Here is a 20,048-nt window from a genome sequence, read left to right on the forward strand (position 1 = left end):
GTGTACACTGTTTTTTTTTCCTGATTGAAGTGGTAACAATTAACCATTGAGGTGGCCAGGTGGCACATGTATTGGCCAATTAGCTCATGTAGTCTAATTTTGAATGGCAATGTTTTGAAATGGCAAACATGTGACTTATGTCAGATTGTTGTGTGCAGAAAACCGTGTTCAGTGCATTTAAAAAGTGCCATTTTGAATAGCAACATGTGTGTAAAGCAGAAAATGTGTTTAGAGTTTTGGAGACATGAGAAGAGGTTTTGCTCTCTGTGTGTCAGTAATAAATGTTATATTTGCAAGTTAGAGTTTAATTGAATTTTTTGGGAAATAATCAACACGCATGAGTGAGGGGGTACTTCTGGCATGGCAAAACAGCTCAAGGGGTACACAAGACAAAAAAGGTTGGGAACCACTGGTCTAGAGGACAGGGACAGTGGTCTAGAGGGAAAGGAAGCAGGTCATGATAAAGAAAAGGGACACTGTATATTGCTGCCTATCAAATGTGGACCATTGGATTCGGGATTAGCTCACAAAATAGAAAACAGAGATTGCATAGTCTAATTCGAAAAATGGCTTCAGTAAAATGCCTAAATCAAAAGAAGACGTGATAGAAACCCATTGAACAAAATCATATTTGCAACCGGTAAAAGGATGTCTCTTAAGTATGGGGAGGCAACATTAGACATTAATAAGGGACAGTAACTTCTACCATGCTAGACACATCGCTTAAAACATAAAAGAAAAAAAGGGAACATTTTAAGAGCTCCATCCTTTTGATGATATGGCTAAACTAGATAGACTAGATCCTTTCAGTTAGAGGAGCCACATTGTGATTGGGTTAGAGGAACCACATTGTGATTGGGTTAGAGGAACCACATTGTGATTGGGTTAGGGTTAGGGTTAGTAGAAGAGGAAAAGAAAACCACAATTAAGATGAGTGAAGATGCCAGTAACCCTCCCTAGGACCTGCTCTCCAAGGTCTATGTACAGCAGAGGAACTATGTGCCCTGAACACATAGACCACGTTGCAACTTTTGCAAATCCCAGTAGATCAGATCAGCCAATTCTGAAATACTGAAAACGGCCCGTCTGGCACCAACAACCATAACACATTCAAAGTCACTTAAATCACCTTTATTCCCCATTCTGATGCTGGTTTGAACTTCAGCAGATCGTCTTGACCATGTCTCCATGACTAAATGTATTGAGTTGCTGCCACGTGATTGGCTGATTAGATATTTGCCTTAACGTGCAGTTAAAAAAGTGTACCTAATGAAGTGGCCGGTGAGTGTATACTTAATCATCACATTATAACACCAAGTCAATTAAACTTCTGGGATATCGATCTGTCCAGTTAGGAGGTGGAAACAATCAATTTCATCTGCTTTGGTGCAAATGAAAAAGACAACAGGCGGACAGGAGAGGCAACAGCAAGACATCCCCCAAACAGGAAATGGTTTTGCAGGTGATGACCACAGACCATTTCTCTCTCCTTATCCTTCCTGACTGATGTTTCTCTAGTTTAGCATGTTGCTAGTGCCCTTGTCACTACTGGTAGCATGAGGCGCTACCTCCAGCCCATCCAGGTTGCACAGGTAGTCCAGATCCTCCAGGATGGCACATTCATACGTGCCGTCGCAAGAAGGTTTTCTGTGTCTCCCAGCTCTCTAAAGAGAGTAGAGGAGATACCAGGAGACTAGGAGAGCTGGACAGAGCTGTTATAGAGGAGGAGAGCTGGACAGAGCTGTTATAGAGGAGAGCTGGACAGAGCTGTTATAGAGGAGAGGTGGACAGAGCTGTTATACCCTAACCCTAACCCTGCCTAACCCTAACCCTAACCCTGCCTGGACCTAACCCTAACCCTAACCCTAACCCTGCCTGGACAGGCTGCCCTGAACCTAACCCTAACCCTGCCTGAACCTAACCCTGCCTAACCCTAACCCTGCCTGACCCTAACCCTAACCCTGCCTGGACCTAACCCTGACCCTAACCCTAACTGAACCGAACCCTAACCCTGCCTGGACCTAACCCTGACCCTAACCCTAACCCTGCCTGGCCCTGACCCTAACCCTGCCTGGACCTAACCCTGACCCTAACCCTGCCTGGACCTAACCCTGACCCTAACCCTGCCTGGACCTAACCCTGACCTTAACCCTGCCTGGACCTAACCCTAACCCTGCCTGGACCTAACCCTAACCCTGCCTGGACCTAACCCTGACCCTAACCCTAACTGAACCGAACCCTAACCCTGCCTGGACCTAACCCTGACCCTAACCCTAACCCTGCCTGGCCCTGACCCTAACCCTGCCTGGACCTAACCCTGACCCTAACCCTGCCTGGACCTAACCCTGACCCTAACCCTGCCTGGACCTAACCCTGACCTTAACCCTGCCTGGACCTAACCCTGACCCTAACCCTAACCCTGCCTGGACCTAACCCTGCCTGGACCTAACCCTGCCTAACCCTGACCCTAACCCTGCCTGGACAGGCTGCCCTGCAGGAGGAGGCTGGGGGTTCACCTCAAGATAGTTCCATCTTTGAACTTTTCCTCAGATCAATACTCAGTGTTGTTGTCCAGGGTTGGAGTGAAGAGGGTTAGGGTTAGGTTAGTAGACCGCTAGGCTAGGATGGCGCATTGCAAAGTGTCATTATTTGTATGATTGTTATCCTTGCTCACTTTCCCCAGACTGGTATTCAAAAGAAACTCACCTTCTATGCTGACCCAAGCAGATCTTACCACACCAAATGGCTTACTTCTATAGATCAGCTGCTCTATGATGCTGAATTCTGTTGTGAGTTTCTACGCTAATCATAATACAGCTTAAAATAGCAGCAAATCTTGTTGCATGATACGCAATTTTAAGTTTGGGGTTTTTTCGTCTTGAGGTATGCAGAACGTTACATTTTGCTGTGATAATGGACAATGAAGTTATCTTAATCTTTAAAAAAAAAAGCCCATCATTGACAGAGACAATTTGCTGGAGTAACAGCACCCTCTAGTGGGGAGGTCTGATAGATGAAGTTTGACAGGGACAGGGAAGGACGTCATCATTCAGACGAAAAAGCTGACACCCCTTATCTGAGTTCTCAGTCAGCTTAATTGGCAATAATTAAAAATCTAAGTGCACAGCTAAATGAATGAACAGGCCTCAGCATATAAATGCCATGGGAATATATTCAGAATATAAATTAACAAAGCTTTTAAATGAGTCACAGCACTTCTCTAGACCCACGACATTGAGGGAGGTCAGGGGCCTCAAGAGCTTCAACTGTCTTACCTCATCAGAAACCAGAACACAAGCTTTGTTTCACACAGTGAAAACATTCATGTTCAACTCCTGGGCGGCCAGTCCCCGCATGCATAACGTCTGTGTATTTGAGTCACATTTCTCCTTTAGATAGATTCAACCTTTTTGTCATATCAATGGATGTTTTGCTCTAGGCACAGGGTCAGCCATAGTCAGCGCCCCTGGAGCAATTAGGGGTTAAGCGCTTTGCTCAAGGGCACAATGGCAGTGGTAGGCACCTTAGATATGATGCCAGCAACCCTCCAGTCACTAGCTCACATGCAGCTCCCTCCTGAGGCGGGGATCGAACCAGCGACCTTCTGATTGCTAACTGGCCTCTCTAACCTCTAGGCTACCTGCCTCTCTAACCTCTAGACTACCTGCCGGATTCACCTGATTAATTTGACCCGATAACGTGGTGGAGACCTAACCCTAACCCCCTGGTTCTACTGAGACCTAACCCTAACCCTCTGGTTCTACTGAGACCTAACCCTCTGGTTCTACTGAGAAGCTCCAGGCTGGTTGTCAAATGCACTGATGTTATAAGGTGTTATTGTAAAGTATTACCAGGAAAGGTTATAAGGTGTTATTGTAAAGTATTACCAGGAAAGGTTATAAGGTGTTATTGTAAAGTATTACCAGGAAAGGTTATAAGGTGTTATAAGGTTGAAGCATTCTAATTTCTTGTCGACTCCTAGGTTGAAAATGAGCTGAAGTCACAGAAAAAACCTTTATTCAAATTCTCTCTCATTAGTGCTGTTTCATTAGTGCCGTTTCATTAGTGTTTCAATTCCAATCACTAATCAATTAATTTATAATAAATAATCAATGAATACATTGCAATACAGCATCATTTTAAAGTCAAATATCAAACCATTTCTAACAAGGAATGTACAAATTACAAGTAGCAAAAAGTATTCCATAACATAAAAACAGCTTATATTGAATTGCAAAAGCATCGTTTTAATCATGTTAACACTCAAAAGAACAACTGAGTCATGAACTGATCAGAAAAGCCTGACTACATGCAGCACCTGGCGAGGCGGCTTCCTGGACAGATCTACGAGACGCCATGGAGGCTTCATCAGGTCCAGGAAACCAACTCCTCAGGGTTCAAGGCCACAGCATCGAACAAATGTCTAAAAAGCTCATTTATAATAATAATAATATGGAGGCAATTTGATATAATAAATTAAAACGTTTTAACATTCAGGATTACAGCAACAGTACTGCTGTAGGAAAGGCACACAGAAATGTTTGCTTTTTGCATTTCATATTTCATATTTCATTTCATATTTCCCTGCCATTAAATAAATCAACAAGTAATTGTCAGTATGAGAGAGCGTTGAACATGGAAACATTTTCTATTGTCGACTAGTATGTTTTTATTTGCGTTTGAGGCTGCATGTTCACCTGCTGTGGGTCTGACAGGTGAGTTAAGAGCGTTGGCGTTCCAGAGAAAGTGGATGTCCTGTTTTTTGTTTGTTCTGGGGGGTGTTCCATCAACGTCTATAAGCCTCGTGAGATTTATTAAAAATAAGCCTGGATTTCCCTTTATGACGTTGATGGAACACCCCCCTGGTCTGATAACCTCTTTATGACGTTGATGGACAAACGCATCCACAACAAACGCATCCACAACAAACGATGGACAAACGCATCCACAACAAACAAGAGCGCCCCGCCCTGCCCCCCCCACCCTCCTCCACCCGGCCCCCCCCCCACCCTGCCCCCCCCACCCTCCTCCACCCGGCCCCCCCCCCACCCTCCTCCACCCTGCCCCACCCTGCCCCCCCCCCCTCCTCCACCCTGCCCCCCCACCACCCTCCTCCACCCTGCCCCCCCCACCCTCCTCCACCCTGCCACCCCCACACCCTCTTCCACCCTGCCCCCCCCACCCTCCTCCACCCTGCCCCCCCCACCCTCCTCCGAAACAAAAGAGAGGCACAGAGGTGGTTTCAGACCACAAACATATTCTTGGTGGTGGAGCCGCTCTTGGTGGCCGTGTCTGCGTGGGACTGGTAGCCGATGGTCATCTTCAGAGGGATGCCCAGGCGCTCCTTGTACACTCTCCTGTGGGCAGGAAGGCAGCTTGTTTAGGAACAACACAGAACCATGTGTCATGCACCATGCACCAAACCCTTATCAAAAATAAGCCTGGATTTCCCTTACATAAGACGTAATACTCCCGTGCATATATTACTCATTGTGGGAGTGTTCATATGTTAATGAAGTGCACTAGGCGCCCCTGCTATTATGCGATCTGACTTTGCTCCTAGCGCTAAGAAGTGGTTTGAAAAGTTCTTAAGTTTAGACTTCATGCACGTTTTGAAACACGAGCGCGCCTCCGCGGTTTGCGCATGCATGTGGGCACACATGAACACGCACGTGGCTCCACGGCAAGACGTCAATTACGGTCACAGTATAAATGCTTTATTTCAGAAGGGAGAGGCCAGCGCTGTACAGTATGTTGCCTCCGCATACTGTGCACATACAGTACGAGCATGCCGTGCGTAATATAATGACATCAACATCTGTCATTCCTGCAGTCTTCCAGCGACCCCTCTGTAATACTTCTCAACTCACAAGCGGAGGTATTGCCGTGTTTATTCAGAAAATAATCATGCACGAGCTTGTTACTTTCTTCTGCAGAGAAGCGCGCTGACCTCCTTCTTAGGAGTTCCATAATAGCATAGCGCTAATGACTCAACGCAGCCGGTTCTTAAAGGGAATGGCACCTGGCACGCTGATTGGGTTGATTGAGAAGACGCCCAAAACACACCCATGACTAATTTCTTTGCTTAGCGCCGGGTTTTAGGCGCCCACTACAGCACGCATAATAGCAAAGTGGCCTTGACCACGCCTCCACGTCTTAAGTGTAGATCTACCGCCTCGTCTTATTGCTTAAGACTTATGAAGTGCATAATAGGGCCCTATGTGTGTTATGGTGTGTAACCTCACCCTATGTGTGTTATGGTGTGTAACCTCACCCTATGTGTGTTATGGTGTGTAACCTCACCCTATGTGTGTTATGGTGTGTAACCTCACCCTATGTGTGTTATGGTGTGTAACCTCACCCTATGTGTGTTATGGTGTGTAGACCTCACCCTATGTGTGTTATGGTGTGTAGACCTCACCCTATGTGTGTTATGGTGTGTAGACCTCACCCTATGTGTGTTATGGCGTCCCTGTTCTCGTAGTCTGATGTCCAGACAGCGATCTTGTCTCCTTTGGTGCGGATGTTGACTACGGCTCCGCAGACCTGGTCACTGTAGTCGTGGAAGGCCTCCCCCACCAGACACAGCAGCTGGCAGGTCAGGACAAGAGGGTTAGGGTTAGGGTTAGTAGTCGTGGAAGGCCTCCCCCACCAGACACAGCAGCTGGCAGGTCAGGGACAAGAGAAACGTGTGGTTTTATTTAGTACCATCGATTAAAAGAAAGTGCAATCCTTATTTCAATCCATGAGACTTGGCTGTTCTTCAAAAGGGATGTTTCAGCCTATCTTCATGGTGAGGTGAGATATCGTCTTACTAGGGCTGCGTTCGTAAATACACTCTGGAAAGGCCCCGCGGTGGTGTAGCGGTCTAAGCACTGGCCACTAGTGCATGCTGCCCACCGGGGCCGGGGTTCGTATCCCGGCTCGCCAGACCCAGATATGGCCAGGGCACACACGGGGAACGGCATATTGGGCGGCCGCTCCCGAGGGGGGTATAGGAGTAGTTCCGGACAAGGATCCGTCGCGCAACAGCGCCCCCGTCTGGTGCTGGAATAACGGTGCTGGGCTCGAGGAGCCAGTCAGCTAGTCTGCCTGGCGGCCTCCTCTGGGACTGCCGGCCGCGGGGTCGTGCGGCGGATCCCTCGCAATAGGCAGGGGATAATTGGATGCTAGGTTGGGTTCAATTGGCTACCAAAGTAAAGGTGGGGGACTGATCCTGTACGTGAATAATCGCTGGTGTAATCCGGGTCATGTCACGGTGAAGGAGAGGATATGCTGTCAGGATGCTGAACTATTGGTAGTTGGACTCCGACCATATTATGTTCCGAGAGAGTTTTCTCACAACGTTGCAATTGTTGTGTATGTTCCTCCGAGAGCGGTTCCGGCAACAGCGTGTGACGTCATCCACGATACTGTCGCGAGAATTCAGACCCAGCACCCCGATGCATTCATTGTAATCTCGGGGGATTTCAACCATGTCAGCCTGTCTCATCACCTAACTGGATTTGTGCAGTATGTTGACTGTCCCACCAGAGAGAATAAGACCCTCGACCTACTGTATGCAAATGCCAAGGAGGCATACACTGTCTCAGCACTCCCACCACTTGGCAGGTCAGATCACAACCTGGTCCTACTCCAGCCCTCCTACAAACCCTGTGTTATGAGGCAGCCTGTGACCACCAGGACACTCAGGAAGTGGACACCGGAGGCCTGTGAGACCCTCAGGGCCTGTTATGAATGCACAGACTGGGTGGAACTACAGAACACAGAAGGTAATAGGGGGCGCACAGCTGTGGACAGGATGGTTGACTGCTGCACTGACTATTTGACATGGTGCAGGGACATGATTGTTCCGACGAGGACAGTGCGTTGCTTTCCAAACAATAAACCATGGATTACCTCTAACATCAAGCTACTACTGAACCAAAAAAAGGCTGCCTATAGAGAGGGGGACAGAGACAAGCGCAGGCTGATACAACAAGAGCTGAAGAGGAGTATGAAACAGGCCAAGGTGGACTACAAGAACAAGGTGGAGAGGAAGCTGCAACACAGCAACACCAGAGAGGTGTGGAAGGGGATGAAGACCATCACCGGCTACAAACGGAAGAACAGTCAGGCAGCGGTCCCAGACTTGGCTAAGGCCAATGAGCTCAACCACTTTTTTAACAGGTTTGACTCAGCGGCCGGTGCCTACTCTGTCCCTGCTGCCCCTCCCACTACCTCTCCCGCTCCACCAGCCTCCCCCACATCCCACAGCTACAGGCTCGGCAGCACGGCTGGGCCCCCTTCCCCTCCCCTCCCCCCTCCCTCCCCTCCCCTCCCCTTCCCCTCCTCTCCCCCCCTCTCCCACCAAGCACCCCCCCCCTGTCCCTCACAGTGGAGGAGGTAAGGGCGGAGCTGAAGAGGCTGCACCCTGGAAAGGCGGCGGGTCCTGATGGGGTGTGCTCGCGGCTGCTGAAGGTCTGTGCAGACCAACTGGCTGAGCCCCTCCAGAAGCTCTTCAACCTGAGTTTACAGTCAGGGACGGTGCCGGTTCTGTGGAAAACATCATGTCTCGTGCCAGTACCCAAAACTGGGCGCCCGGCCGAGCTCAACGACTACAGACCGGTTGCCCTCACTTCACATAGTATGAAGACACTGGAGCGGCTGTTTCTGAGACATCTGAGACCACAGACTGAACATGCACGTGATCCCCTGCAGTTCGGGTACCAGGAAAAAGTTGGTGTGGATGACGCTGTCCTCTACCTCCTCCATCGTGCTTACTCCTACCTGGATGAGCCGGGAAGTCAGGTGAGGATAATGTTCTTTGACTTTTCAAGTGCCTTTAACACCATCCAGCCTCTTCTACTCCGAGAGAAGCTCTCAGGTATGGGGGTTGATCCCCCCACTACATCCTGGATCATGGACTACCTCACTGGACGGCCACAGTCAGTCAGGCTGGGGAACTGTGTCTCGGACACAGTAGTGAGCAACACCGGGGCTCCGCAGGGAACTGTGCTGGCTCCCTTCCTGTTCACCCTGTACACATCAGACTTCAAACACAACTCTGAGTCCTGCCACGTACAGAAGTACTCTGACGATACAGCCATAGTGGCGTGCGTGAGGGATGGACGGGAGGGGGAGTACAGGGATCTGATAGGAGCCTTCAGCGTCTGGAGCGAGAGGAATGGTCTGCTCCTCAACCAAACTAAGACCAAGGAGCTAGTTATAGACTTCCGTAGGTCTAAGCCACCTCGGTTGCCCATTAACATCCGGGGCGAGGATATCGAGGTGGTGAAGACCTACAAGTACCTGGGGGTGCATCTGGACGACAAACTGGACTGGTCCACCAACACAGAGGCACTTTATAAGAAGGGCCAGAGCAGGCTGTACTTCTTAAGAAGACTTAGGTCTTTTGAAGTGTGTGGAGAGATGCTGGCCATGTTTTACCAGTCTGTCATGGCCAGCATTCTCTTCTACGCTGCAGTCTGCTGGGGGGGAAACATCACCAAGAGGGATACCGGACGGCTGGACAAGCTCGTAAAAAAGGCGGGTTCAGTGGTGGGAAGGAGCCTGGACTCTCTGGGGACGGTGGTGGAGAGAAGGACTAGGAGTAAGCTGCTGTCCATCAGGGACAACCCCAACCACCCCCTCCATCATGTCCTCGCTGGGCAAACCAGCAGCCGCCGCAGAGGGCGGTTCATTACGATCCGCTCCCGGACGGAGCGATATAAAAAATCATTTATCCCGGCTGCACTAAGACTGTTCAATGGCAACTAAAGTAGCAGTCGGGGTCAAGGCTCCTGAATTTGTATTTATTATTTATTTTAATCACCATCATCACTTTTTTAGTATTTTAATATAAATAACTATAGCCATCCTTTTAATCCACTTTTATATCAGATCTCACTGTTTTTTATATACTGTACATGGCTGGCCCAGTGTTGTTGTCTGTCCTTTATGTTGTGTTGTGTTGTTATGTGTGGTTTTTAGTGGAGTGGCGCGGCAAAATGAATTTCCCCACGGGGATAAATAAAGTATTTATCTATCTATCTATCTAAATTGGGTGAAAAAAGGGGATAAAATCGGATTTTTAAAAAAAATAAAAAATACACTCTGGAAATCTGACCAGCACTCATGGAATGCCTCGTCCAATCAAATTACTTGGCCCCTTAATGCTGTTGAAGCCAGTGTGGCTCCGGCCTCTCAGAGGGAATTTACAAACGCAGTCCATGCTCTCACACTCCTTCTGTCTACCTGCTAGTGTAACTATGGTAACAGCTGTCTACAACACTCTTCTTCTGTCTACCTGCTAGTGTAACTATGGTAACAGCTGTCTACAACACTCTGCAGTGACGTGTCCAATAGGCTTCTGACAGGAACTAGTTTAGCATTATTTACTGTGGGAATCCTGTCCATCAGAGACGCTGCTAACTGTTAGCCTGTGCGGTGGTAGTAGCAGATAACGGAGAACCAAAATATATATATTTTTTTTTTTACATTTCTTTCTGGAAGTTGGGGGTTAGGGTCAGTACACAATATGAAAATAAGAAGATGAATGGTGTCGGACACAAAATGTTTTTCACATCCCCTTGTGAAGATGGACACACACGCACACGCACAAACACACACACAAACATATACGATTTTGTTGGTTTGAATATTTGGATGTGCGTCAAAACCCCTGTCTTGCCTGGACGGTGGTTACTAAATAGTTTGAAGCCACTACAGGCCAAATTGAGATATCTGTCTAACTCTACTCTCCTAACACTGCTGATTCACTGTGCATTATTGCCTATGCCATCAGCCTATCAGAATGCTTGTTACATTCCAAAATCACTATCTGCCCAAGTCATCTTTTTGACAGGCATTGTTGACACTACCTACAAAGATGGCCCAGTGACCAGGTGACCAAGTAAAGCATGACGTAGGCAATTATGCTATGAGGCTAACGAAATAATAATTGCCACGTTGCTCAACGTCCGAGAAACACTGTGACTGGTGAAATTAGGTGTCAGCTAAGATGATTGAAAGATGTCTGGTGAATCAATTTAACCAGTCACAGTGTTTCTCTTGGCGATTATTATTTGTAAAAACGAGTTACTACGAGGGGGGGGGGGGGGGGGGCATTTTCAAGATCTCGCCTGGGGCCCAACAGACCCACAGGCCGGCCCTGCACACACACACACACACACACACACACACACCGTTTCCAGCCAGAAGCGGTCCAGCTCCTGTCTTCTCTGCTGCTTGCTCAGTGTGATCAGCCAGCGGCCGCCGCGCTTGTTCTGCTCATCCTCCCACATGGGCTCAATACCATCCTGTAACACACAACACATCCTGTAACACACAACACATCCTGTAACACACAACACACACTGTAACACACAACACATCCTGTAACACACAACACACACAACACATCCTGTAACACACAACACATCCTGTAACACACAACACACACAACACTTTGACAAACCTACCGTGAAGAGAGAGTAGTCACACGCAGACAGACCTACCTTGAAGAGAGAGTAGTCACACCCAGACAGCAGGTTGCTTGACAACTGAATATGATTATAGAGACTGAAATGACAAAAGCAACACAAAGGGTTAACAACACTACCCACAGATGACTAGTCTCTACCCACAGATGACTAGTCTCTACCCACAGATGACTAGTCTCTACCCTCAGACAGGGCTTGACATTAAGCTTTTTCAGGTACTTGTCCTTCGGTGAACTTATCTTTTACTTGTTCGAGAGCTCAAGTTACTTGTCCAAATATGACGACGCGAGTGTGTGTCTGTCTACTTGTTGTTTTAACGGTTTACAGCTCTGTACTGAAATAAGATATGAAGATATAATCAATACAAAATATGTGCCCAAGACTTCCTTCTTTCATTTGGTATGACATTTATACCATTGTGATGTATTGTGCCCAGTAAATGTTAAGACAGCGTGTGACAACATACCCCGCCCTCCCCTACTCAGCAGACATAGATTGTTTGACAAGGCAGCTACATTGACAAGGCAGCTACATTGACGAGGCAGCTACATTGACGAGGCAGCTACATTGACATGGCAGCTACATTGACAAGGCAGCTACATTGACGAGGCAGCTACATTGACGAGGCAGCTACATTGACAAGGCAGCTACATTGACGAGGCAGCTACATTGACGAGGCAGCTACATTGACATGGCAGCTACATTGACGAGGCAGCTACATTGACGAGGCAGCTACATTGACGAGGCAGCTACATTGACGAGGCAGCTACATTGACATGGCAGCTACATTGACGAGGCAGCTACATTGACGAGGCAGCTACATTGACGAGGCAGCTACATTGACGAGGCAGCTACATTGACGAGGCAGCTACATTGACATGGCAGCTACATTGACGAGGCAGCTACATTGACGAGGCAGCTACATTGACGAGGCAGCTACATTGACGAGGCAGCTACATTGACGAGGCAGCTACATTGACATGGCAGCTACATTGACGAGGCAGCTACATTGACGAGGCAGCTACATTGACGAGGCAGCTACATTGACGAGGCAGCTACATTGACGAGGCAGCTACATTGACAAGGCAGCTACATTGACAAGGCAGCAGACATTGACAAGGCAGCTACATTGACAAGGCAGATACATTGACAAGGCAGCTACATTGACAAGGCAGCTACATTGACAAGGCAGCATACATTGACGAGGCAGCTACATTGACTACAACACTCTTCAAATGTTGAAATCATTTAAGCCTCTTTCACACATAGTTCCCTGTAACTTCAATGGAATCCCAAGCTGTGCCGTCCAGCCATTTTCGCCGTTCACTCATGAGTCAAATGCCGGTAGATTCGCGTCTTGCTCTCTTTAACACATGTCGGCGTTTCCCTGGTTGCGAGATCTTAACTACTAGAACTGAAAGCGGCAGGTAACAGGCACGTAACATCCATATGCTGTATATCTAAATAAATATATTTGCCTACCAGCAAGACACCGGAGCACTCGTATCTATAACAAACGCGGAGATTGTATGAGCCCCGCGTCAGTCAGCCTTTCCGTAGAAATACACCGCTCCGTTATATATCTAACGTTACATGTTTTAAGGCTGATCTGTGCATGATAGTGCTGCATTATGTTGATCTATTTATATCGATCTATTCTTGCCAATTCCTTATTACCAGTGGAAAGGGGGAAGGCTAAAACACTTTGAATGGAATAGATAGGACTTTCCGTTCAATGGAGGAAGCATGATACTCGCGAGTTCATCTCGCTTTTCCCCCCGTTGATGTATTAAACAATCTAAGCAATCTAATCAGAGCAGTTGTTATTATGTCATATTATTGATGGATGTACCATTTTTGATGGAGAGCAGTGAGCGGATGACTGGATGTGAGCATGTATTTGACTAATGCCGATAGATTCGCGTCTTGCTCCGAAACCGGAGCTGTTCGGTGCAGACAGGATTTTACAGCGTTCCTTCAAACTATCGTAATTCATGAACTATATGCCCAATCTAAAACAATTCTAACAGTTTCTGAAAGCAGAGAAGTTGCACTTTTTGAACAGTTGAACTTTTTTAGGCTTATTACGGTAGTTCACCGAACTTTTGCCGAACATGTATTGCAAATTGCAAACGCACTATCTGCCTCAGAAACTCTGAAGAATGTCCACACCGGGGAAGCCATGTTTTGCTCTCGTCTCTACACTGCGTGGCTGTACGCAGGCGCAGCATCATGAGCGCGACAACCGGAACCGGAAATATTTCCGGCTTCATATAATCGGCTCTATATCGGCTAAAATGTTATAAAACCGATAAATATTTAATAACATTAATTTCCCAATATCGGCGCCGATAATATCGTGCATCCCTAGTTTTAGGCACTTGAAGGAAGATCTTGCTTGCTGGCTTGAGTAACGTGTCGGTTTCTTTCACTACGGACTTAAGATTTCGGTCAAGAAGGTTGGCACTTTTGCGGGCAGTGGAGTTAATAACGCGCACGCAACAGCATTAGAATGTCTGATACAAGCTATGCCGAGCCTCATAGGCAGCGTGAATGAGGTGCGGCTCGTTAAAACATTTATTACTTTTCCGATCGGACAAGGAGGACTTTATTTTGCAGATATGAATACATACTGATAATGAATAATAATACTGATTAATGTATCTTTCTCTTTGTTTTGACTTGTCGGTTGGACAAGTGCAGGAGGAAGTCCGTTTGTCCGAACATAAAATGTACTTGTCCCGGACAAGCGGACAAGCCTTAATGTCGAGCCCTGCTGTTCCACATCACCAGAAGACAACAGCAGCAGAATGATCCATTCTTACGCCCAGAAGTCTTCCACCGTGTCAAACTTGGAGATTACTTGGAGGTTCGCCTGCCACGTTTTGCTTTTGTCATTCTTGAAGAACCAAAGAGACCATCTGTTGGGGAAAAAAAAAAGACACTGGATTTGCATAAAGTAAACACCGGTTAATTCAACACATTGTATAATCAACCACAATCAACAGCCCATAAGCTTAAAAGCAAATAGGAATTAATGGAAGGGTAGTGGGGGGTTGACACACATCATTGCGTCATGTGTTCCATATTCTCTCAGAGTAAATATTTTAAGGAAATATGTCCAAAGTCTGGCATGGGCTTAATGGGTACTGAATGCACCCTTTAAGCCCATGTGTGTTCCCAATAAGCCCACTTCATGATTTATTGATAAATAAATAAAATATATTTTAAATGTAACAATACAAACTTGATCTATTCAAATCTGTAATCTCCTACGTCTCAATAGCTATTTTCATGTTGTCTGTACTCTTATCCCGTGGCCTGGAAATGATATGTGAAATAGGCATGACCGGCCTGTTTGCTGTGTTGTCAACACTAAGCTAAACGTACAACACGTCTTCATTGGAATGGAGACAGAAAAGTACAAAATCAAAACTATGGTGGAAATTACTCTTCAATACTTAATCTTTCAATATGTGTTGTCATGTTGTCTGTATTGTGCTGCTGCCAATTGAAATTGCCCAATATGTCTGGTCCAGCCAGCTTGTTGAAAGTGCACATTTTAATGACGATTTCTGAAGACCAACTGACAAAGAAAAACAATTTCCAGGTTCAATACGAATTAAGAATCATAATCCCATCCCTAACATAACATAACTAACATAATATAACATAACTAACATAACATAACTAACATAATAACATAACTTACATAACATAACTAACATAATAACATAACTAACATAACATAACACAGTCTAACCTAACTTTGAAGGAACTGCTTACTGATAACTAGGACTGTTTAACTTCAGAACCCTCTAACCCTAATAGGCTGCCCACTGCTTCATGTTATCTTGTTCTTAGTCTATCAGACAGTCACTAGCCTACCTGAAGACACCCTGACATCTCCCTCTCTCCTGCTGGACTCAGGTAGACTACATGTCCCTGATGTGCTTCCATACTCAGCTTCTCCTTCACTCTCTGCCTCAACCACTTCCTGTCTACTCCCTATCTTTCTGCCAGAGATGAGAGATTGCGTTTGGTTCCCTCCCTGTACATACGGCCTCCATCATGCGTGGACATGAACTAGAGTTTTGAGTGTTTTAGTCATCTCAAAAGTCAGACCCGGAGCAGCAGCAGCCACCTGCAATGGTAAACAAGGTTCTCTCAGAGACCAGAGGAGACCAGGATCAGCTGACCTGTTCTGCAGGGGGTGCTTGATGTAGCTGTCAGGGCTCACCAGCTCCAGGTCCTTCTCAGCTGCATCTTCAGTCTGCTGGAGGGGATCTGAATTGATTTCCTGGGGGGGGGTAGGGTTAGGGTTAGGGGGGACATAAAGAGGGAGGAGGTAAGGGGGGTTAGGGTTAGTAAGCCATTTGGTGTGGTAGGATCTGCTTGGGTCAGCATAGAAGGTGAGTTTCTTTTGAATACCAGTCTGGGGAAAGTGAGCAAGGATAACAATCATACAAATAATGACACTTTGCAATGCGCCATCCTAGCCTAGCGGTCTACTAACCTAACCCTAAGCCTCTTCACTCCAACCCTGGACAACAACACTGAGTATGGATCTGAGGAAAGTTCAGATCCAGTGGGTTGATTGGGAACATGTCAACAGGCCACCAGACTCCAGCCATGTCAGACAGCAGCTGTTAACACACTACTAGCACTGCTACTCAAATGCTCGACAAAAGCCAAATAATGTTACCTAGCAAATGCCAGAATGGGCCAATCAGTTGGAGCTAGTTGGGGCTAGTTGGGGCTAGTTGGGGCTAGTTGGGGCTAGTTGGGGCTAGTTCGCTACGAGCGTTCCCCACTTCTGACTCAGGCTGCGTTCGTAAATTCGCTCTGGAAATCTGATCAGCACACTCTCGTCCAATCAAATGACTTGGTCCCACTATGACGTTGAACCCAGTGTGCGCTCCGGCGCTCTCAGAGGGAATTGACGAACGCAGCCTGGTTGTCTCGTACGAGGGTCGTGGCACAGAAACAACTTTGTACAAACACAGCCCAGAACATGGCCGCGTTCACCTGCATGTTATAACAAGAGATTAGAGTACATGTATGAAGTGTGTGTGAGTATGTAGAGGTGTATATATCTATATCATATCTGGGTCAGGTCAGGGAGCTGCTCACCGGTTCCACGGTCGCCATGTTCTGTTCCTCAGTGTGGACACTGGACAGGGTTGCCAGGTGGGATTGACAATTTCCAGCCTAACCACTGTCTAAAAACTGCTAAATTCACCAAAAACCAGCCCAAAACCTATAATATAGGTTTTATGACAATATTATTGTCAGAAAACTTCTAATTACTATTGGGCAGGTGCCCATCTCCTGCCCCTAAACTGTATGTCTGTTGATGATGTTTATAAAATAAAAAGAAACCTGCACATTGTATGTAACTCCTAGGGTGTGTGTTGTAACTTTCAGGCACTGACATCTAAATATGGAGATAGATTTATATCATAGCAAAACACGGTTGCGTATTATACTTTCGTACGTGTGTATTTATGATATTAATCTATCTCCATATCTAAATGCTATGTATCCAGCCCAACCGCCCAAATGCTTTCCCCCCCCCGGCCCAGTGTAATCAAAAGTAGCCCATTCGGCGGTAACCCGCCCCATCTGGCAACCCTGAGTGTGGAACAGACAAACTGACTGACCTGTCCAACGTGACACCCTCCCTGTGCGCATGCGTACAAAGTTAGTTGGCGATACCGTGGACAACGATTAGCCCAATTGAATACATCAAACATTGACATGTAGTGTAATCCATAATAAATAACAATAACAAATGGACTGAGCTTGTTTAAAGTGGTGCATACAGGTATATAATATTATATGAAAACACCGCACTGGATTTCAAAAGACAGAAAAAAACAGAGCAGATTACAACAACATAATTAAACAAAAATAACTATTGCATGAATCCATTCATATCACATTCTGTTCACAATCCGCAACATGCGTGCAGTCACCACAAGCCCCCCCGCTGGTGCCACTGGTCACTGTCTAGGGCTGCGTTCATAAATAATCTGGGAATCTGATCAGCACTCATGGAATGCCTGTTGTCCAATCAAATGACCCGGTGTGCGTTCCGGCGCTCTCAGAGCGAATTTACGAACGCAGCCCCAGGAACTCGTGGATCTGGAGCTGGCTGGTAGCACCAGCGACTAGTCTCCACCTCTACCAGACACCAGACACTCCTCTAGTCTCCACCTCTACCAGACACCAGACACTCCCCTAGTCTCCACCTCTACCAGACACCAGACACTCCCCTAGTCTCCACCTCTACCAGACACCAGACACTCCCCTAGTCTCCACCTCTACCAGACACCAGACACTCCCCTAGTCTCCACCTCTACCAGACACCAGACACTCCCCTAGTCTCCACCTCTACCAGACACTCCCCTAGTCTCCACCTCTACCAGACACTCCTCTAGTCTCCACCTCTACCAGACACCAGACACTCCTCTAGTCTCCACCTCTACCAGACACCAGACACTCCTCTAGTCTCCACCTCTACCAGACACCAGACACTCCTCTAGTCTCCACCTCTACCAGACTCCAGACACTCCCCTAGTCTCCACCTCTACCAGACACCAGACACTCCTCTAGTCTCCACCTCTACCAGACACCAGACACTCCTCTAGTCTCCACCTCTACCAGACACCAGACACTCCTCTAGTCTCCACCTCTACCAGACACCAGACACTCCCCTAGTCTCCACCTCTACCAGACACCAGACACTCCTCTAGTCTCCACCTCTACCAGACACCAGACACTCCTCTAGTCTCCACCTCTACCAGACACCAGACACTCCTCTAGTCTCCACCTCTACCAGACACCAGACACTCCTCTAGTCTCCACCTCTACCAGACACCAGACACTCCTCTAGTCTCCACCTCTACCAGACACCAGACACTCCCCTAGTCTCCACCTCTACCAGACACCAGACACTCCTCTAGTCTCCACCTCTACCAGACACCAGACACTCCCCTAGTCTCCACCTCTACCAGACACCAGACAATCCTCTAGTCTCCACCTCTACCAGACACCAGACACTCCTCTAGTCTCCACCTCTACCAGACACCAGACACTCCTCTAGTCTCCACCTCTACCAGACACCAGACACTCCCCTAGTCTCCACCTCTACCAGACACCAGACACTCCTCTAGTCTCCACCTCTACCAGACACCAGACACTCCTCTAGTCTCCACCTCTACCAGACACCAGACACTCCCCTAGTCTCCACCTCTACCAGACACCAGACACTCCTCTAGTCTCCACCTCTACCAGACACTCCTCTAGTCTCCACCTCTACCAGACACCAGACACTCCTCTAGTCTCCACCTCTACCAGACACCAGACACTCCTCTAGTCTCCACCTCTACCAGACACCAGACACTCCTCTAGTCTCCACCTCTACCAGCCACCAGACACTCCTCTAGTCTCCACCTCTACCTGACACTCCCCTAGTCTCCACCTCTACCAGACACCAGACACTCCTCTAGTCTCCACCTCTACCAGACACTCCCCTAGTCTCCACCTCTACCAGACACCAGACACTCCCCTAGTCTCCACCTCTACCAGACACTCCCCTAGTCTCCACCTCTACCAGACACCAGACACTCCTCTAGTCTCCACCTCTACCAGACACTCCCCTAGTCTCCACCTCTACCAGACACTCCTCTAGTCTCCACCTCTACCAGACACCAGACACTCCTCTAGTCTCCACCTCTACCAGACACCAGACACTCCCCTAGTCTCCACCTCTACCAGACACCAGACACTCCTCTAGTCTCCACCTCTACCAGACACTCCCCTAGTCTCCACCTCTACCAGACACCAGACACTCCTCTAGTCTCCACCTCTACCAGACACCAGACACTCCCCTAGTCTCCACCTCTACCAGACACCAGACACTCCTCTAGTCTCCACCTCTACCAGACACCAGACACTCCCCTAGTCTCCACCTCTACCAGACACCAGACACTCCTCTAGTCTCCACCTCTACCAGACACTCCCCTAGTCTCCACCTCTACCAGACACTCCCCTAGTCTCCACCTCTACCAGACACTCCTCTAGTCTCCACCTCTACCAGACACCAGACACTCCCCTAGTCTCCACCTCTACCAGACACCAGACACTCCCCTAGTCTCCACCTCTACCAGACACCAGACACTCCCCTAGTCTTCACCTCTACCAGACACCAGACACTCCCCTAGTCTCCACCTCTACCAGACACCAGACACTCCCCTAGTCTCCACCTCTACCAGACACCAGACACTCCCCTAGTCTCCACCTCTACCAGACACCAGACACTCCCCTAGTCTCCACCTCTACCAGACACCAGACACTCCCCTAGTCTCCACCTCTACCAGACACCAGACACTCCTCTAGTCTCCACCTCTACCAGACACCAGACACTCCTCTAGTCTCCACCTCTACCAGACACCAGGCACTCCCCTAGTCTCCACCTCTACCAGACACCAGACACTCCTCTAGTCTCCACCTGTACCAGACACCAGACACTCCTCTAGTCTCCACCTCTACCAGACACCA

The 20,048-nt window shown here is 47.9% G+C and overlaps 1 protein-coding gene across 1 annotated transcript; it reads right to left on the bottom strand.

Moving 5' to 3' along the window:
- Positions 1-5,216: 5,216 nt before the first annotated feature.
- Positions 5,217-16,672, bottom strand: eif4eb (eukaryotic translation initiation factor 4eb). The gene is made up of 7 exons (XM_080538690.1): positions 16,617-16,672; positions 15,683-15,783; positions 14,309-14,404; positions 11,499-11,562; positions 11,187-11,300; positions 6,452-6,591; positions 5,217-5,357 (listed from the first exon to the last, which is right to left on the bottom strand). Exons 1-7 carry the CDS (start codon positions 16,632-16,634, stop codon positions 5,243-5,245), a joined length of 648 nt encoding a protein of 215 aa, XP_080394816.1. The 5' UTR covers positions 16,635-16,672; the 3' UTR covers positions 5,217-5,242.
- Positions 16,673-20,048: the final 3,376 nt, after the last annotated feature.

This window comes from Nansenia antarctica (assembly GCF_963989245.1).
Source record: "Nansenia antarctica genome assembly, chromosome: 8".
Classification (NCBI taxonomy): domain Eukaryota; kingdom Metazoa; phylum Chordata; class Actinopteri; order Argentiniformes; family Microstomatidae; genus Nansenia; species Nansenia antarctica.

What these genes read in the sequence shown, in the direction of transcription:
- eif4eb (XM_080538690.1), bottom strand. An exon ending in ACGGTGGAAGACTTCTGGGC is followed by an intron (nt 11,563 to 14,308) that starts GTAAGAATGGAT and finishes TTGTCATTTCAG; the next exon opens with TCTCTATAATCATATTCAGT. An exon ending in ACCGCTTCTGGCTGGAAACG is followed by an intron (nt 6,592 to 11,186) that starts GTGTGTGTGTGT and finishes CTGACCTGCCAG; the next exon opens with CTGCTGTGTCTGGTGGGGGA.